The 17501-nt window shown below is 34.2% G+C and overlaps 2 protein-coding genes across 2 annotated transcripts; both read left to right on the top strand.

Annotated features, from left to right (window-relative positions):
* Nucleotides 1–4314: 4314 nt before the first annotated feature.
* Nucleotides 4315–15654, top strand: LOC113588851 (uncharacterized). The gene is made up of 30 exons (XM_081717617.1): nucleotides 4315–4376; nucleotides 5062–5165; nucleotides 6025–6073; nucleotides 6262–6414; nucleotides 7392–7556; nucleotides 7641–7787; nucleotides 8143–8316; nucleotides 8523–8555; nucleotides 8760–8909; nucleotides 9139–9312; nucleotides 9525–9557; nucleotides 9729–9911; nucleotides 10141–10314; nucleotides 10503–10535; nucleotides 10740–10889; nucleotides 11119–11292; nucleotides 11481–11513; nucleotides 11685–11867; nucleotides 12097–12270; nucleotides 12459–12491; nucleotides 12696–12845; nucleotides 13075–13248; nucleotides 13449–13481; nucleotides 13686–13835; nucleotides 14065–14238; nucleotides 14427–14459; nucleotides 14664–14813; nucleotides 15043–15076; nucleotides 15405–15437; nucleotides 15642–15654. The coding sequence occupies exons 1-30, from the start codon at nucleotides 4364–4366 to the stop codon at nucleotides 15652–15654; spliced, it is 3276 nt and encodes a 1091-aa protein (XP_081573743.1). The 5' UTR covers nucleotides 4315–4363.
* LOC145658736 (uncharacterized) lies at nucleotides 15601–17464 on the top strand. Its single transcript, XM_081717616.1, has 6 exons — nucleotides 15601–15791; nucleotides 16021–16194; nucleotides 16395–16427; nucleotides 16632–16781; nucleotides 17011–17184; nucleotides 17388–17464. Exons 1-6 carry the CDS (start codon nucleotides 15656–15658, stop codon nucleotides 17462–17464), a joined length of 744 nt encoding a protein of 247 aa, XP_081573742.1. The 5' UTR covers nucleotides 15601–15655.
* Nucleotides 17465–17501: the final 37 nt, after the last annotated feature.

Below are 17501 nucleotides of genomic sequence, written 5' to 3'. Positions count from 1 at the left end.
GTAATATGTGCTAATGCTGAGAAGAAAGAAAGCCTAAAGCCTAAAACATCTGCGGTAGCCACATCAGCCAGCTGACCAGATAGCAGCCAATGGAGACATGTGAGGAGGAGAGAATTCTAGCCACCCAATCAGACATGGTGAGAAAGTTCACACTCTGCAAAAATGTTTTGGGTATTTAAGATTAACACAAACAGTTAAAAGTTAGGTTTTCCTCTCAGAACAGAACTGCTCCTTGTTGCAGAGAATGGATTCTTTGTAATGAAGTTTATAACTGAGTTTTTTAATTACTTGTGCTTTAATTACTTGTGCTGTATTTGTTTCTTGCCCTGAACCTAAATTGGAGAAGAGAAAAATCTATCCATGACAAGGGTGTGTGGTGGTGGTGGGGGTGATTGAAATTAAGTTAGGGTCTCAGTGATAAAACTATATCCTCAACCTGTAGAAAAAACACCTGAGGTTCCAGTGTTTTGTTGATTTGGTGATGTTTGTTTGTTTGTTTGTAGCCAGGTAGCCAGGTTCACAGATGTAGTTCTCTGAGTAAGGGTACACAGCATGGGAAGTATTCATAATGTTGTAATCATTCAAATATTATTAATAATTTTCTGTTTTCATATATGTTTCAAATCTGTTCAGTAGTTTTCTCTCTGTGTTATGTGCTACACTGACATACTGGATGTCTCTGTGGTTTCTCTGTTAACATTTTGTTAAACATTCCTTAAATAAAAGAATGTAGGAGACCTGGTTTTGAATCTGCATTCCAAATACCAGTGCTTAAATGGTTTATTGTGCATCTGGGTTGGGCTACAGTGAGCAGGTATTAATTTGAAACAAGGTCTGATCCAGTAGTCTCCAATTATTAGACCATTCAACAACTGGTAAGTATACTGCTTTGTTTTGTTTTGTTTTTTTTTTCTTGTGATGGTATCATAGAATGTACAATACCTACAGTACACACTGTATGTAACAATTGATAAATAATTGTGTAACAATGTAGCACATGATAGTCATAGTTTTAAAACTATGACTAATGTATGTTATAAAGAGATTTAAGACACACTCAGGAAGTATTTCCTGAAATTTGAAATTACAGAAACTCAAAGTCTGAGAGCATTTGTGATAATATACAGATCTGTGAATATACAGATATGTACTGCAATCTTATGTCATTAATTTTAAAACATAATGACTATGTACTTTGAAATCACTTATAGGTACAGACATTTATTTAAAGATGCAATATTGTATGCATAAAATAAGATGTAGTCAACAAAATGATTTATTTAGTGGTAGAGATGTTACATGAAAGCTTGAAAATTTGTTTATTTAAAAGCAAGTGACTGATGCACTTATGATGCACTTGAGCAGAGATTGACATAGTGCTCTCTAACTCTGGGTGCCAAACACCAAGGGCAGGCTCAAGCAATGGAATAGTGAAACAGGATAGAAAACTAAACTAGTCCAGTAAGTGCATCTCAGTGAGATTCACTGCTCTGTTCCATGAGGCTTGTTGAACAGAAAGGTGTCAATAAAATAAAATTTAAAAAAAAGTTCCTGGCAAACCTGTTAGCTAAGTGAAATCAATATGCAGTGGAGCCAAGACATGACTCCTAAACAGCCTACAAAAGCCATGGATCATTTACGATTAATTAAACAGGTTTTATACACTTTCTGTTCTTTTTATTCTTGGTTTTTGGTGAGAAAGCATGATTTGGCTTATACATATTACAATACAAGTATTGCTGAACTGAGTAAACAGTAGCTTTAATCATGCTTTCTCAAACCATTTCACTGCGAGTTATACTGTGTATGACTATGTATGTGACAAATAAACCGAACTTGAACTTTAAAATGCATTGCACTCAGTAATATATAAGAGCAGTCAACATCAAAAACACACACATTACAAGTATGATTGGGAATGTGTTTCTTAGTCTGTGTGGCACTGTAAACCAATGGCGTGAGGTGAATAAAACAGATAGCCCTTTTGCACAAATCCCTTAGAGGCAACCTTAAATTATTGTGTGGATTACAAGATAAAGTCTTCAAAATGCAGTGGACAAAAGGCATATATCTTATGCTAAACCTGAAAACAATAGCTTCCAAAATATAATTTAACTGTTGAAAGTGTAACATTATTATTATTATTATTATTATTGTTATTATTATTATTACTTAGGTTTCTCACTGTTCCTGAATATGTTTATATTCAATGATTATATTCCATGTTACAATTTCACAACGAACTAAATTTGGTTACTTTTTTCATTAATACCTATATACAGTGCTATAAAAGCATTTTCCCAGTTCTTAATTTCCTGTCTTCATATTTATGGCAAAGATCATGGATCTTTAATCAAAACCTGAGTTTGGTCAAACTGGAGATTGATTGAGTCAGATTTTTACAGTTTTATTGATTTTTGAACTTGTACCTCCTGATTTCGAAACACTTTTAGAAGTGTTAATTTCTTGTAATAAACACCATAAATGTCATGTGTCTAATACTTTCACAGCAGAGTTTATGACACTATAAAAAACCTGTTTGTTACATCACCATACCCAGAGACTCTATGGAATCCAACATATGTGAACAATCTTTCATCTACAAAGTAACCTCCCTATCCAATCCTATCACATAAGAAAGAAGAACTGACAAATTCCAAACTACATTTAACTTCTACAACAAAAAGTAAAACAACAAAATCCCTTCTGAAACCAAAAGTAAAAAAAAACAAGGTTGTGTGATTTGGACAAGCACTATATTTATGATTATATTACATATATTACATATTGCAGATGATAATTGTAGGTGTTGTACAGGCATTGTACAGAAACCAACCAGGACACCAATATGTCACCATTATTCATAGATGAACAATCGAGTGCACTGAGAAATCCTGACAGGTAGCCAGGTTCACAGATGTTAAATTTTACACAGGGGTATTTCCATTCTTGTGTATCAATCTATTGATACTTATCAAAAGTCTTATTTCCTAGAGTAATGGCAATTCTGGCACATCTATGCAATGACTTCCAGACTACAATAACCATCAGTGAAGCAAACTTTGTCATCACGTTTTTACTAGGTGGTGGTGTCCTACAGACTGTACCCGATTTACTTATTCATTTATTTAGCATTTCACAGCATTGTGTGTTAAATCATCTGTTCACAAAAATGGTTAACACAAACACAAAGATATTTGTAGAAATTAGTTTTTACAAATATCCTTGTGTATGTCATTCTCCTCTGAAATAAAAAAACAAACAAACTGTTGAGCAAGGATAAATTTAATTATAAATATCCTCTTTCTAGTTTTAATTACATTTATTATTCCATTATTTTTATTTGCTATTGAAAATCATCTGTGCTTAACGATATTACATTTTCTCTTTACAAAAATAATGTAACTTCTTGTTTCATTTATCACTTTAGACTTTTGTTGTTCCTATGTGAGGACGATAATGTCCTTTGTAAAATCGATTATATGCTGGTATAATAATTTCTATTACATTCAAGAATAAAGATGCAGACTTGAGAAATCATTGAAGAGAATAGCAGGTCCTGTTCTTTATTGCAGGTCAAAGTAATATTGGGGCATCCTCTGAAGAATGTCTGATAATCATACAAAGTGATTATATAATCATTCCACCTTCTTTAACATACTAATGTAACAAAAAATACATTATTCAGTATATGCAAATTGAGATTCTATAATGTGCAAGTTACATATCATTATGCAAAATGGAATCCAATACTGTGTAAGTGAAGAATATCCCCTTTTTTTTTGCACCATCTTGCAGGTGCTTGGTTGAGCAAGTTTAGAAGGTGCAGGTCAGTATCACCCTGTCCTTGGGGGTAAGATAATGAACCTTGATTAGTTACAGAACTCTCAAAGACACTTTAAAGTCTTTAAAAAAAACAATGGTCTTCCCCAACATTAATTAAGTTATTTCTCATGGGACCAGTCCACAGAGATCTGCCTTAGGATCGAATGGAGACCTTGAAACCACTTACATCAAAGTCTCTGCCCTGCATCCAGAGACCCACAGGGGCCTCTATTCTGTGTTCTAATTCCTAGGCTTTACCTTATGGTTTCTTATTCAATGCCCAGACCTACAAATACACCTTTTTAATTACCTCCACAATATGAAAAATAGATTGAAAGATCAAAATTACTTTTTGAGGAAGTCATACAACTGAAGTATATTATGAATGCTCTGTAGTTAATCTAACTTATTTTATACATTTGCACAAACCTCACACATAACATTTACATGGCATACTGGCATTTTCATGTATATCTCAGGCAAAGGAAACTGTTGTGACACAGTTCACAGCATCAGCCTGACTCTTTGAATCTTCATCATGGGCAGTAAGGGTAAGTTATTATATTTTAAGTCATGCAGGTAATCATATTATTATTTGTATTTTTCTACTTGTAGTGTCCCAAGAATGTTATTGTGATGAATGTGCTATTTGTTGAAATAAAATCCAATGTGGCCTTTTTACAGCTATGCCACCTATGCCAACCTATGCCAACTAATTTGAGATTTCTTGTGACATTACATTTTTATGTATTATATATATTTTTATAATGTTATACATCATGCTTATGTTGAGCTTTTCTTTATTATCAGAAATTTGAAAAGAATGTTTAAATAGTTTTGCTAAAATGCATGGTAAAAATCCCTTTAAAATAGATTTGCACTGATAATATGACTATGGTGTTCAGTTACTGTACTGTTGTATTCTTGAGCTAACAGTGAATAATATATCCATAGTTTGCTTACATTTTGACCTACACACACTAGAGAGTTTAAACATTTGAACATTATTTGCTGTTAGGACAAGATGTTCAGATCATGTGTATGGACCAGAGGGTTAACATTAGGCCTATAATGTGTTGATCGGTGTGTTAATGGAATACACCAGTCTTAATCAACCTAATCTTTATCTAATCTGTAGTGTGTGGTTGATTATGTTGATTATTGAAGTTTCCTTATAGTGGAATATGGATAATGGAATTGTAAACATTTTTTAATTCCTTACCTTTACATTTACAGGGACGACAACAAAATTCCTGCTGAGAACTATTGTAATTTTGATCATTCACATATGTCTGGACAACACACAAGGACTCCCTGATATTTCTGACTTCATTATAGAGGTAAAGGAAAAGTTTACTTTGATTTGTACATAATTATTGTTGTTGTTGTTGCTGTAACATGAGCCCGAGTGCCGAAGGGCGTGGGGCAGGACGCACAGACTCTCTCGACGTGTGAGACACAACACAAAACACCAATGACAACAGGGCACTCACGTGTAACACAAACAATGTAAACAGTAATGCAGACTACATGAACACTGACGATGACTAACATTAACAATTATTTACATTAGCATGAGTTAGACTAACAGATATGAATGCTACGTTTGAACACTACCACACAAACAACACGCTACTTCAACAATGACCAACACACTGCACACTTTGACAAGGGTTTATATACATTTAGAGTAGACAAGGTGCAGGTGTGTGCAGGCGTGGCCACAAATACAGATCACTGCACATGCTGGGCCAAACCATGTGACTCGCGGGAGGCGAGCGTTCCGTGACAGTTGCTGTTGTTGTTGTATTATGCTGGCTGCTTTTGACCTGGGCTAATAATCATTTGACAAAAAGGTTATTTTAAATTAAGATTGCCAGATTTAGTTTTACAAAGAATAGGGGTACATCTGATGCTGTTCTATAACTGCCTGCTAGAAATATTACAGATATAGGATCTTGATAATAGTGATATGAGAGGATAGGACTCTGTAGCTATATCGTACATTTAGAAGGATATGGAGGAAATTATGAAACCAAGAGTCACAGTGTCTCCCTCTGGCATCATGTTTCCATAGTGTTTGCTGTATTTGTTTGTTTCTGTTTCATCCAGTCTTTTGTTATCTCTGTCTTGCAATACTTTCAGCAGTGTTTTTCACACTGGTGCTATATTCTAATCAGCTTTACAATTTCATTTCAGTTTAGTTATACGGATGGACAACTGCATCACGTAAGACAAAAAAGAGATGGTAAGAAAGACATCTATTTTTCATTTATTATTATAATACTATTATTATTTACATTTATATAGCACCTTTCTTAGAATCAAGGATGCTTTTAAAACTTGTAAAACGCAAGTCATTTTGAACATGGGGTTGTATCTAAAATGCTTTTTAATCTGCCATCTAAACCAAAATCACAATATTATTATTTCCAGTCAGCACAGATCAACTACTATACATTTTAGAGGTGGAGGTAAATGTGTCAGAAGTGATTTTCATAGAACAAATGAAAACATCCTTGGAATCAATAAGTTTTCCACTTCAAGTAGACAACACAACAGAAATTGATGCCTTGAACATTACAACAGGTAATCTGTTATAAAGGCAATCCTTTTAAACAAGTTTCAAATGTGTGGCTTTTAAGATGTATTTAATTATTCGTTTCTTGGCTGTTCATGGAATCTCTTTGGCATCTCGCTATGGGAATCATCTCAGACATGTCTAACCTTGGAAGTACTAATGAGTCCATGCCTGTTTGTAGTCAATCAGTTTTTCTCCTCTGTTGTATGTAATCAGTTACTCTGTGAGTTCTCTGTCAGATTTGTCTCAAATCTATGCATTATTCATCATGCTTAGATTTCTCCTTCTAACTGAGTCTGAGAAACACTACAAGACTTAAAAAGCAGCAACAGTACTGGAGCAAAGACTAGTAGCAGTTTTATCTAAGGATGATGCATATGCTTCTCTTTCACATACCACATCTGCCAGTGGCTTCTAGATGGCTGTATATCAGTGAGAGTGGCTTTAATTTTCATTACAACAAGCATGGAAAGATTTATGCCAAAAAAAGAACATTTCTGGATCCCTGATAAGACAGCTCTGTGTGTGCTACACTTCCTTGCTCCACTGACACATATTATAACAGTCAAAAGAGAATCTAGTTCACTCTTTACACCACGATATCTGCATCTCTATGTTGTGTCACCAGAGGGTGCCACAGTGCTTCCAGTGAGCCTGGTCCTTTCACAGTTAGGAGGACACTTTCACTGTTCATGTCTTAAGCTGTCTCACATGTGCAGCTCATTCATGGATTTTATCTACAGTCATTAGGGGTCACAGGCTTTAGATTGGTGCCAGACCATTCATTGATGATTACAGAGCCTAAGAGAGTTTGTGTTGACTACTTTGTCATGACTCTATTCAAAACTGCTTGCAACTCTCATAGTGAGATGCCTCACAAATCTTAACACAGAACTAGAGTTAATTCGCCTAAAGTAAAGTTACTGTGTATAATCACAATATTATATTTGGTCATATACTTTAAAATGATTTCTGTCTTCACTAGTGTGCTTTCCAAATGACACTAAATACCAGTGCATTTGTGAGGAACAATATGTTTGGCCATATTATGATTGTACTGCCTATGAAGCCTGTGGTGAAATAACTTTGGGAACATGCGGTTGTATCAGTGGAATTCCAAGTGATAGGGAGATGTGTGTACCAAGAAGTGGTAAGAAAATGTTTTAAAACTGCTTTTAGAATTTCTCGCAAAATGGATATCCTTAAATTTACATGACCACTGTATTGTCTACAGAAATACCATTCTTTGAGTTTTTGGTTAAAATAGAAGTGAATACCACAAATGCAGTGATAGATGAATTGAAAACCGTGCTGGAAGGAATACCTTTCCCAGTTATACTTGATAACACAACGGATGTCACAGAGATGAACATAACAACAGGTGAAAAAAAGGCTTGCTGAGCTGTTCATGAGTCTGAATGGAGAAAATATGGGCGCTTGTGGCATTTTGTTGATGGTTGTACCAGCAGGAAAGTAATTAGATTGCAGCATTTTAAATAGTAGTCCATTGGACTGTTTACTTTGAATATGAAAAAAATTGGTAATCAGTAATTTGTAGTGGCATAAATTTAAATGGCATAAAATCCTAATCATGATCATTTCTTTATAATATTGTTAAAAATAATTAGCATATAATAATGAAGTTACTATAGAAAATTCATGCAAACATATTTAAAATGATTTTATGCTTGTAAAATTATGCTTTTAAACATCAAATAAATGTGACATGTCCACAGTGTGCCTTCAGAATAATACTGGATACCAGTGCAGGTGTGAGGATCAGTATTTCTGGCCATGCGACAAGTGCTCAGTATATCAGCACTGTGATGACATCATCAAAGGCACTTGTGGTTGCATCAGTGCTATTCCAAATGATGGACAGTTCTGCCAACCAATGACAGAGCTAACTAGTATGTATAAGCTTTCCATGAGAATAAAATCATCTGTAACATTATTATTATTATTATTATTATTATTATTATTATTATTATTATCTGGATTCAGCATTTTTGGATTCAAAGTAAATGTGACTCAAATCATTTCATTATGTCTGAGTTCCTTAAATAATATACATCTTAGAGTGTTTTTAAATCATTCTCTTGTACTCTGTTTATAGATATCGCAACATGTCCAACTCCATCACAACCAGGTAAACATATAATATCAGATTTACAGCCAGAAGAAGTCATTTAAAAGTTTGTGTTTGTCTTATTTCTTTATTTTTTGGCCATTTCTCTTTTCTGTCAATATTCGATATTTATTTAGAGCTTATTCTAAAGTGCCATTACCATGCTGATTCCCACTTATTCGTGAACTAAAGTGCTACTAAATGACTTTTCCCTTTGTCCTACAGTTACTCCTATTGAGATGGAATACTTAATTGAGGTTGAGCTTGACATAGTGGATACTTCATTCATTAACAGCCTAATGAACCTACTGAAGACAGTCAGTTTTCCTTTTGTCACTAGTGACATAGTCATCACTGAAATTAACATTACTACAGGTAAATGACATTTCACTCTCCGCTGAAGATTATTAAGAGAGGAAATCAGAGAACACTGTAGACATGCAAGCTATAAGTATTTCAGATCTAATTAGAAAGTACTGAATAGAATATTCTTAGTGTATTATTTCCAATTGTTTTTCGATTTCAGCATATTGTTGTAAAACATTCCACGACATTTTCCTTTTTCAAAATCAGCAAACTGTGATGTGTTCCTGTCATTTCCCAGTGTGTCTCCTGAATAATACTGGATACCAGTGCAGGTGTGAGGATCAGTATTTCTGGCCATGTAACAAGTGCTCAGTATATCAGCACTGTGATGACATCATCAATGGCACTTGTGGCTGCATCAGTGCTGTTCCAAATGATGGACAATTCTGCCAACCAATGACAGAGCTAACTAGTATGTATAAGCTTTCCATGAGAATAAGATCATCTGTAATGGTATTATTATTATTATTATTATTATTATTATTATTATTATTATTATTATCTGGATTCAGCATTTTTGGATTCAAAGTAAATGTGACTCAAATCATTTCATTATGTCTGAGTTCCTTAAATAATATACATTTTAGAGTGTTTTTAAATCATTCTCTTGCGCTCTGTTTATAGATATCGCAGCATGTCCAACTCCATCACCACCAGGTAAACATATAATATCAGATTTACAGCCAGAAGAAGTCATTTAAAAGTTTGTGTTTGTCTTATTTCTTTATTTTTTGGCCATTTCTCTTTTCTGTCAATATTCGATATTTATTTAGAGCTTATTCTAAAGTGCCATTACCATGCTGATTCCCACTTATTCGTGAACTAAAGTGCTACTAAATGACTTTTCCCTTTGTCCTACAGTTACTCCTATTGAGATGGAATACTTAATTGAGGTTGAGCTTGACATAGTGGATACTTCATTCATTAACAGCCTAATGAACCTACTGAAAACAGTCAGTTTTCCTTTTGTCACTAGTGACATAGTCCTCACTGAAATTAACATTACTACAGGTAAATGACATTTCACTCTCCGCTGAAGATTATTAACAGAGGAAATCAAAGAACACTGTAGACATGCAAGCTATAAGTATTTCAGATCTAATTAGAAAGTACTGAATAGAATATTCTTAGTGTATTATTTCCAATTGTTTTTCGATTTCAGCATATTGTTGTAAAACATTCCACGACATTTTCCTTTTTCAAAATCAGCAAACTATGATGTGTTCCTGTCATTTCCCAGTGTGTCTCCTGAATAATACTGGATACCAGTGCAGGTGTGAGGATCAGTATTTCTGGCCATGTAACAAGTGCTCAGTATATCAGCACTGTGATGACATCATCAATGGCACTTGTGGCTGCATCAGTGCTATTCCAAATGATGGACAATTCTGCCAACCAATGACAGAGCTAACTAGTATGTATAAGCTTTCCATGAGAATAAGATCATCTGTAACGGTATTATTATTATTAGTAGTAGTATCTGGATTCAGCATTTTTGGATTCAAAGTAAATGTGACTCAAATCATTTCATTATGTCTGAGTTCCTTAAATATTATACATTTTAGAGTGTTTTTAAATCATTCTCTTGCGCTCTGTTTATAGATATCGCAACATGTCCAACTCCATCACCATCAGGTAAACATATAATATCAGATTTACAGCCAGAAGAAGTCATTTAAAAGTTTGTGTTTGTCTTATTTCTTTATTTTTTGGCCATTTCTCTTTTCTGTCAATATTCGACATTTATTTAGAGCTTATTCTACAGTGCCATTACCATGTTGATTCCCACTTATTCGTGAACTAAAGTGCTACTAAATGACTTTTCCCTTTGTCCTACAGTTACTCCTATTGAGATGGAATACTTAATTGAGGTTGAGCTTGACATAGTGGATACTTCAGTCATTAACAGCCTAATGAACCTACTGAAGACAGTCAGTTTTCCTTTTGTCACTAGTGACATAGTCCTCACTGAAATTAACATTACTACAGGTAAATGACATTTCACTCTCCGCTGAAGATTATTAACAGAGGAAATCAGAGAACACTGTAGACATGCAAGCTATAAGTATTTCAGATCTAATTAGAAAGTACTGAATAGAATATTCTTAGTGTATTATTTCCAATTGTTTTTCGATTTCAGCACATTGTTGTAAAACATTCCACGACATTTTCCTTTTTCAAAATCAGCAAACTGTGATGTGTTCCTGTCATTTCCCAGTGTGTCTCCTGAATAATACTGGATACCAGTGCAGGTGTGAGGATCAGTATTTCTGGCCATGTAACAAGTGCTCAGTATATCAGCACTGTGATGACATCATCAATGGCACTTGTGGCTGCATCAGTGCTATTCCAAATGATGGACAATTCTGCCAACCAATGACAGAGCTAACTAGTATGTATAAGCTTTCCATGAGAATAAGATCATCTGTAACGGTATTATTATTAGTAGTAGTAGTATCTGGATTCAGCATTTTTGGATTCAAAGTAAATGTGACTCAAATCATTTCATTATGTCTGAGTTCCTTAAATATTATACATTTTAGAGTGTTTTTAAATCATTCTCTTGCGCTCTGTTTATAGATATCGCAACATGTCCAACTCCATCACCATCAGGTAAACATATAATATCAGATTTACAGCCAGAAGAAGTCATTTAAAAGTTTGTGTTTGTCTTATTTCTTTATTTTTTGGCCATTTCTCTTTTCTGTCAATATTCGATATTTATTTAGAGCTTATTCTAAAGTGCCATTACCATGCTGATTCCCACTTATTCGTGAACTAAAGTGCTACTAAATGACTTTTCCCTTTGTCCTACAGTTACTCCTATTGAGATGGAATACTTAATTGAGGTTGAGCTTGACATAGTGGATACTTCATTCATTAACAGCCTAATGAACCTACTGAAAACAGTCAGTTTTCCTTTTGTCACTAGTGACATAGTCCTCACTGAAATTAACATTACTACAGGTAAATGACATTTCACTCTCCGCTGAAGATTATTAACAGAGGAAATCAAAGAACACTGTAGACATGCAAGCTATAAGTATTTCAGATCTAATTAGAAAGTATTGAATAGAATATTCTTAGTGTATTATTTCCAATTGTTTTTCGATTTCAGCATATTGTTGTAAAACATTCCACGACATTTTCCTTTTTCAAAATCAGCAAACTATGATGTGTTCCTGTCATTTCCCAGTGTGTCTCCTGAATAATACTGGATACCAGTGCAGGTGTGAGGATCAGTATTTCTGGCCATGTAACAAGTGCTCAGTATATCAGCACTGTGATGACATCATCAATGGCACTTGTGGCTGCATCAGTGCTATTCCAAATGATGGACAATTCTGCCAACCAATGACAGAGCTAACTAGTATGTATAAGCTTTCCATGAGAATAAGATCATCTGTAACGGTATTATTATTATTAGTAGTAGTATCTGGATTCAGCATTTTTGGATTCAAAGTAAATGTGACTCAAATCATTTCATTATGTCTGAGTTCCTTAAATATTATACATTTTAGAGTGTTTTTAAATCATTCTCTTGCGCTCTGTTTATAGATATCGCAACATGTCCAACTCCATCACCATCAGGTAAACATATAATATCAGATTTACAGCCAGAAGAAGTCATTTAAAAGTTTGTGTTTGTCTTATTTCTTTATTTTTTGGCCATTTCTCTTTTCTGTCAATATTCGATATTTATTTAGAGCTTATTCTACAGTGCCATTACCATGTTGATTCCCACTTATTCGTGAACTAAAGTGCTACTAAATGACTTTTCCCTTTGTCCTACAGTTACTCCTATTGAGATGGAATACTTAATTGAGGTTGAGCTTGACATAGTGGATACTTCAGTCATTAACAGCCTAATGAACCTACTGAAGACAGTCAGTTTTCCTTTTGTCACTAGTGACATAGTCCTCACTGAAATTAACATTACTACAGGTAAATGACATTTCACTCTCCGCTGAAGATTATTAACAGAGGAAATCAAAGAACACTGTAGACATGCAAGCTATAAGTATTTCAGATCTAATTAGAAAGTACTGAATAGAATATTCTTAGTGTATTATTTCCAATTGTTTTTCGATTTCAGCACATTGTTGTAAAACATTCCACGACATTTTCCTTTTTCAAAATCAGCAAACTGTGATGTGTTCCTGTCATTTCCCAGTGTGTCTCCTGAATAATACTGGATACCAGTGCAGGTGTGAGGGTCAGTATTTCTGGCCATGTAACAAGTGCTCAGTATATCAGCACTGTGATGACATCATCAATGGCACTTGTGGCTGCATCAGTGCTATTCCAAATGATGGACAATTCTGCCAACCAATGACAGAGCTAACTAGTATGTATAAGCTTTCCATGAGAATAAGATCATCTGTAATGGTATTATTATTATTATTATTATTATTATTATTATTATCTGGATTCAGCATTTTTGGATTCAAAGTAAATGTGACTCAAATCATTTCATTATGTCTGAGTTCCTTAAATAATATACATTTTAGAGTGTTTTTAAATCATTCTCTTTCGCTCTGTTTATAGATATCGCAGCATGTCCAACTCCATCACCACCAGGTAAACATATAATATCAGATTTACAGCCAGAAGAAGTCATTTAAAAGTTTGTGTTTGTCTTATTTCTTTATTTTTTGGCCATTTCTCTTTTCTGTCAATATTCGATATTTATTTAGAGCTTATTCTAAAGTGCCATTACCATGCTGATTCCCACTTATTCGTGAACTAAAGTGCTACTAAATGACTTTTCCCTTTGTCCTACAGTTACTCCTATTGAGATGGAATACTTAATTGAGGTTGAGCTTGACATAGTGGATACTTCATTCATTAACAGCCTAATGAACCTACTGAAAACAGTCAGTTTTCCTTTTGTCACTAGTGACATAGTCCTCACTGAAATTAACATTACTACAGGTAAATGACATTTCACTCTCCGCTGAAGATTATTAACAGAGGAAATCAAAGAACACTGTAGACATGCAAGCTATAAGTATTTCAGATCTAATTAGAAAGTATTGAATAGAATATTCTTAGTGTATTATTTCCAATTGTTTTTCGATTTCAGCACATTGTTGTAAAACATTCCACGACATTTTCCTTTTTCAAAATCAGCAAACTATGATGTGTTCCTGTCATTTCCCAGTGTGTCTCCTGAATAATACTGGATACCAGTGCAGGTGTGAGGGTCAGTATTTCTGGCCATGTAACAAGTGCTCAGTATATCAGCACTGTGATGACATCATCAATGGCACTTGTGGCTGCATCAGTGCTATTCCAAATGATGGACAATTCTGCCAACCAATGACAGAGCTAACTAGTATGTATAAGCTTTCCATGAGAATAAGATCATCTGTAACGGTATTATTATTATGAGTAGTAGTATCTGGATTCAGCATTTTTGGATTCAAAGTAAATGTGACTCAAATCATTTCATTATGTCTGAGTTCCTTAAATATTATACATTTTAGAGTGTTTTTAAATCATTCTCTTGCGCTCTGTTTATAGATATCGCAACATGTCCAACTCCATCACCATCAGGTAAACATATAATATCAGATTTACAGCCAGAAGAAGTCATTTAAAAGTTTGTGTTTGTCTTATTTCTTTATTTTTTGGCCATTTCTCTTTTCTGTCAATATTCGACATTTATTTAGAGCTTATTCTACAGTGCCATTACCATGTTGATTCCCACTTATTCGTGAACTAAAGTGCTACTAAATGACTTTTCCCTTTGTCCTACAGTTACTCCTATTGAGATGGAATACTTAATTGAGGTTGAGCTTGACATAGTGGATACTTCAGTCATTAACAGCCTAATGAACCTACTGAAGACAGTCAGTTTTCCTTTTGTCACTAGTGACATAGTCCTCACTGAAATTAACATTACTACAGGTAAATGACATTTCACTCTCCGCTGAAGATTATTAACAGAGGAAATCAGAGAACACTGTAGACATGCAAGCTATAAGTATTTCAGATCTAATTAGAAAGTACTGAATAGAATATTCTTAGTGTATTATTTCCAATAGTTTTTTAATTTCAGCACATTGTTGTAAAACATTCCACGACATTTTTGTTTTTCAAAATCAGCAAACTTTGATGTATTCCTGTCATTTCCCAGTGTGTCTCCTGAATAATACTGGATATCAGTGCAGGTGTGAGGATCAGTATTTCTGGCCATGTAACAAGTGCTCAGTATATCAGCACTGTGATGACATCATCAATGGCACTTGTGGCTGCATCAGTGCTATTCCAAATGATGGACAATTCTGCCAACCAATGACAGAGCTAACTAGTATGTATAAGCTTTCCATGAGAATAAGATCATCTGTAACGGTATTATTATTATTAGTAGTAGTATCTGGATTCAGCATTTTTGGATTCAAAGTAAATGTGACTCAAATAATATCATTATGTCTGAGTTCCTTAAATATTATACATTTTAGAGTGTTTTTAAACCATTCTCTTGCGCTCTGTTTATAGATATCGCAACATGTCAAACTCCATCACCATCAGGTAAACATATAATATCAGATTTACAGCCAGAAGAAGTCATTTAAAAGTTTGTGTTTGTCTTATTTCTTTATTTTTTGGCCATTTCTCTTTTCTGTCAATATTCGATATTTATTTAGAGCTTATTCTACAGTGCCATTACCATGTTGATTCCCACTTATTCGTGAACTAAAGTGCTACTAAATGACTTTTCCCTTTGTCCTACAGTTACTCCTATTGAGATGGAATACTTAATTGAGGTTGAGCTTGACATAGTGGATACTTCAGTCATTAACAGCCTAATGAACCTACTGAAGACAGTCAGTTTTCCTTTTGTCACTAGTGACATAGTCCTCACTGAAATTAACATTACTACAGGTAAATGACATTTCACTCTCCGCTGAAGATTATTAACAGAGGAAATCAGAGAACACTGTAGACATGCAAGCTATAAGTATTTCAGATCTAATTAGAAAGTACTGAATAGAATATTCTTAGTGTATTATTTCCAATTGTTTTTCGATTTCAGCACATTGTTGTAAAACATTCCACGACATTTTCCTTTTTCAAAATCAGCAAACTGTGATGTGTTCCTGTCATTTCCCAGTGTGTCTCCTGAATAATACTGGATACCAGTGCAGGTGTGAGGGTCAGTATTTCTGGCCATGTAACAAGTGCTCAGTATATCAGCACTGTGATGACATCATCAATGGCACTTGTGGCTGCATCAGTGCTATTCCAAATGATGGACAATTCTGCCAACCAATGACAGAGCTAACTAGTATGTATAAGCTTTCCATGAGAATAAGATCATCTGTAATGGTATTATTATTATTATTATTATTATTATTATTATTATCTGGATTCAGCATTTTTGGATTCAAAGTAAATGTGACTCAAATCATTTCATTATGTCTGAGTTCCTTAAATATTATACATTTTAGAGTGTTTTTAAATCAATCTCTTGCGCTCTGTTTATAGATATCGCAACATGTCCAACTCCATCACCACCAGGTAAACACATAATATCAGATTTACAGCCAGAAGAAGTCATTTAAAAGTTTGTGTTTGTCTTATTTCTTTATTTTTTGGCCATTTCTCTTTTCTGTCAATATTCGATATTTATTTAGAGCTTATTCTACAGTGCCATTACCATGTTGATTCCCACTTATTCGTGAACTAAAGTGCTACTAAATGACTTTTCCCTTTGTCCTACAGTTACTCCTATTGAGATGGAATACTTAATTGAGGTTGAGCTTGACATAGTGGATACTTCAGTCATTAACAGCCTAATGAACCTACTGAAGACAGTCAGTTTTCCTTTTGTCACTAGTGACATAGTCCTCACTGAAATTAACATTACTACAGGTAAATGACATTTCACTCTCCGCTGAAGATTATTAACAGAGGAAATCAGAGAACACTGTAGACATGCAAGCTATAAGTATTTCAGATCTAATTAGAAAGTACTGAATAGAATATTCTTAGTGTATTATTTCCAATAGTTTTTTAATTTCAGCACATTGTTGTAAAACATTCCACGACATTTTCGTTTTTCAAAATCAGCAAACTGTGATGTGTTCCTGTCATTTCCCAGTGTGTCTCCTGAATAATACTGGATACCAGTGCAGGTGTGAGGGTCAGTATTTCTGGCCATGTAACAAGTGCTCAGTATATCAGCACTGTGATGACATCATCAATGGCACTTGTGGCTGCATCAGTGCTATTCCAAATGATGGACAATTCTGCCAACCAATGACAGAGCTAACTAGTATGTATAAGCTTTCCATGAGAATAAGATCATCTGTAATGGTATTATTATTATTATTATTATTATTATTATTATTATTATCTGGATTCAGCATTTTTGGATTCAAAGTAAATGTGACTCAAATCATTTCATTATGTCTGAGTTCCTTAAATATTATACATTTTAGAGTGTTTTTAAATCATTCTCTTGCGCTCTGTTTATAGATATCGCAACATGTCCAACTCCATCACCATCAGGTAAACATATAATATCAGATTTACAGCCAGAAGAAGTCATTTAAAAGTTTGTGTTTGTCTTATTTCTTTATTTTTTGGCCA

This window comes from Electrophorus electricus, chromosome 7 (genome assembly GCF_041902795.1).
Source record: "Electrophorus electricus isolate QZ-2024a chromosome 7, ASM4190279v1, whole genome shotgun sequence".
Taxonomy (NCBI): domain Eukaryota; kingdom Metazoa; phylum Chordata; class Actinopteri; order Gymnotiformes; family Gymnotidae; genus Electrophorus; species Electrophorus electricus.
Note: the sequence above shows the minus strand (reverse complement) of the source record. Positions and strands in the feature narration are given on the sequence as shown.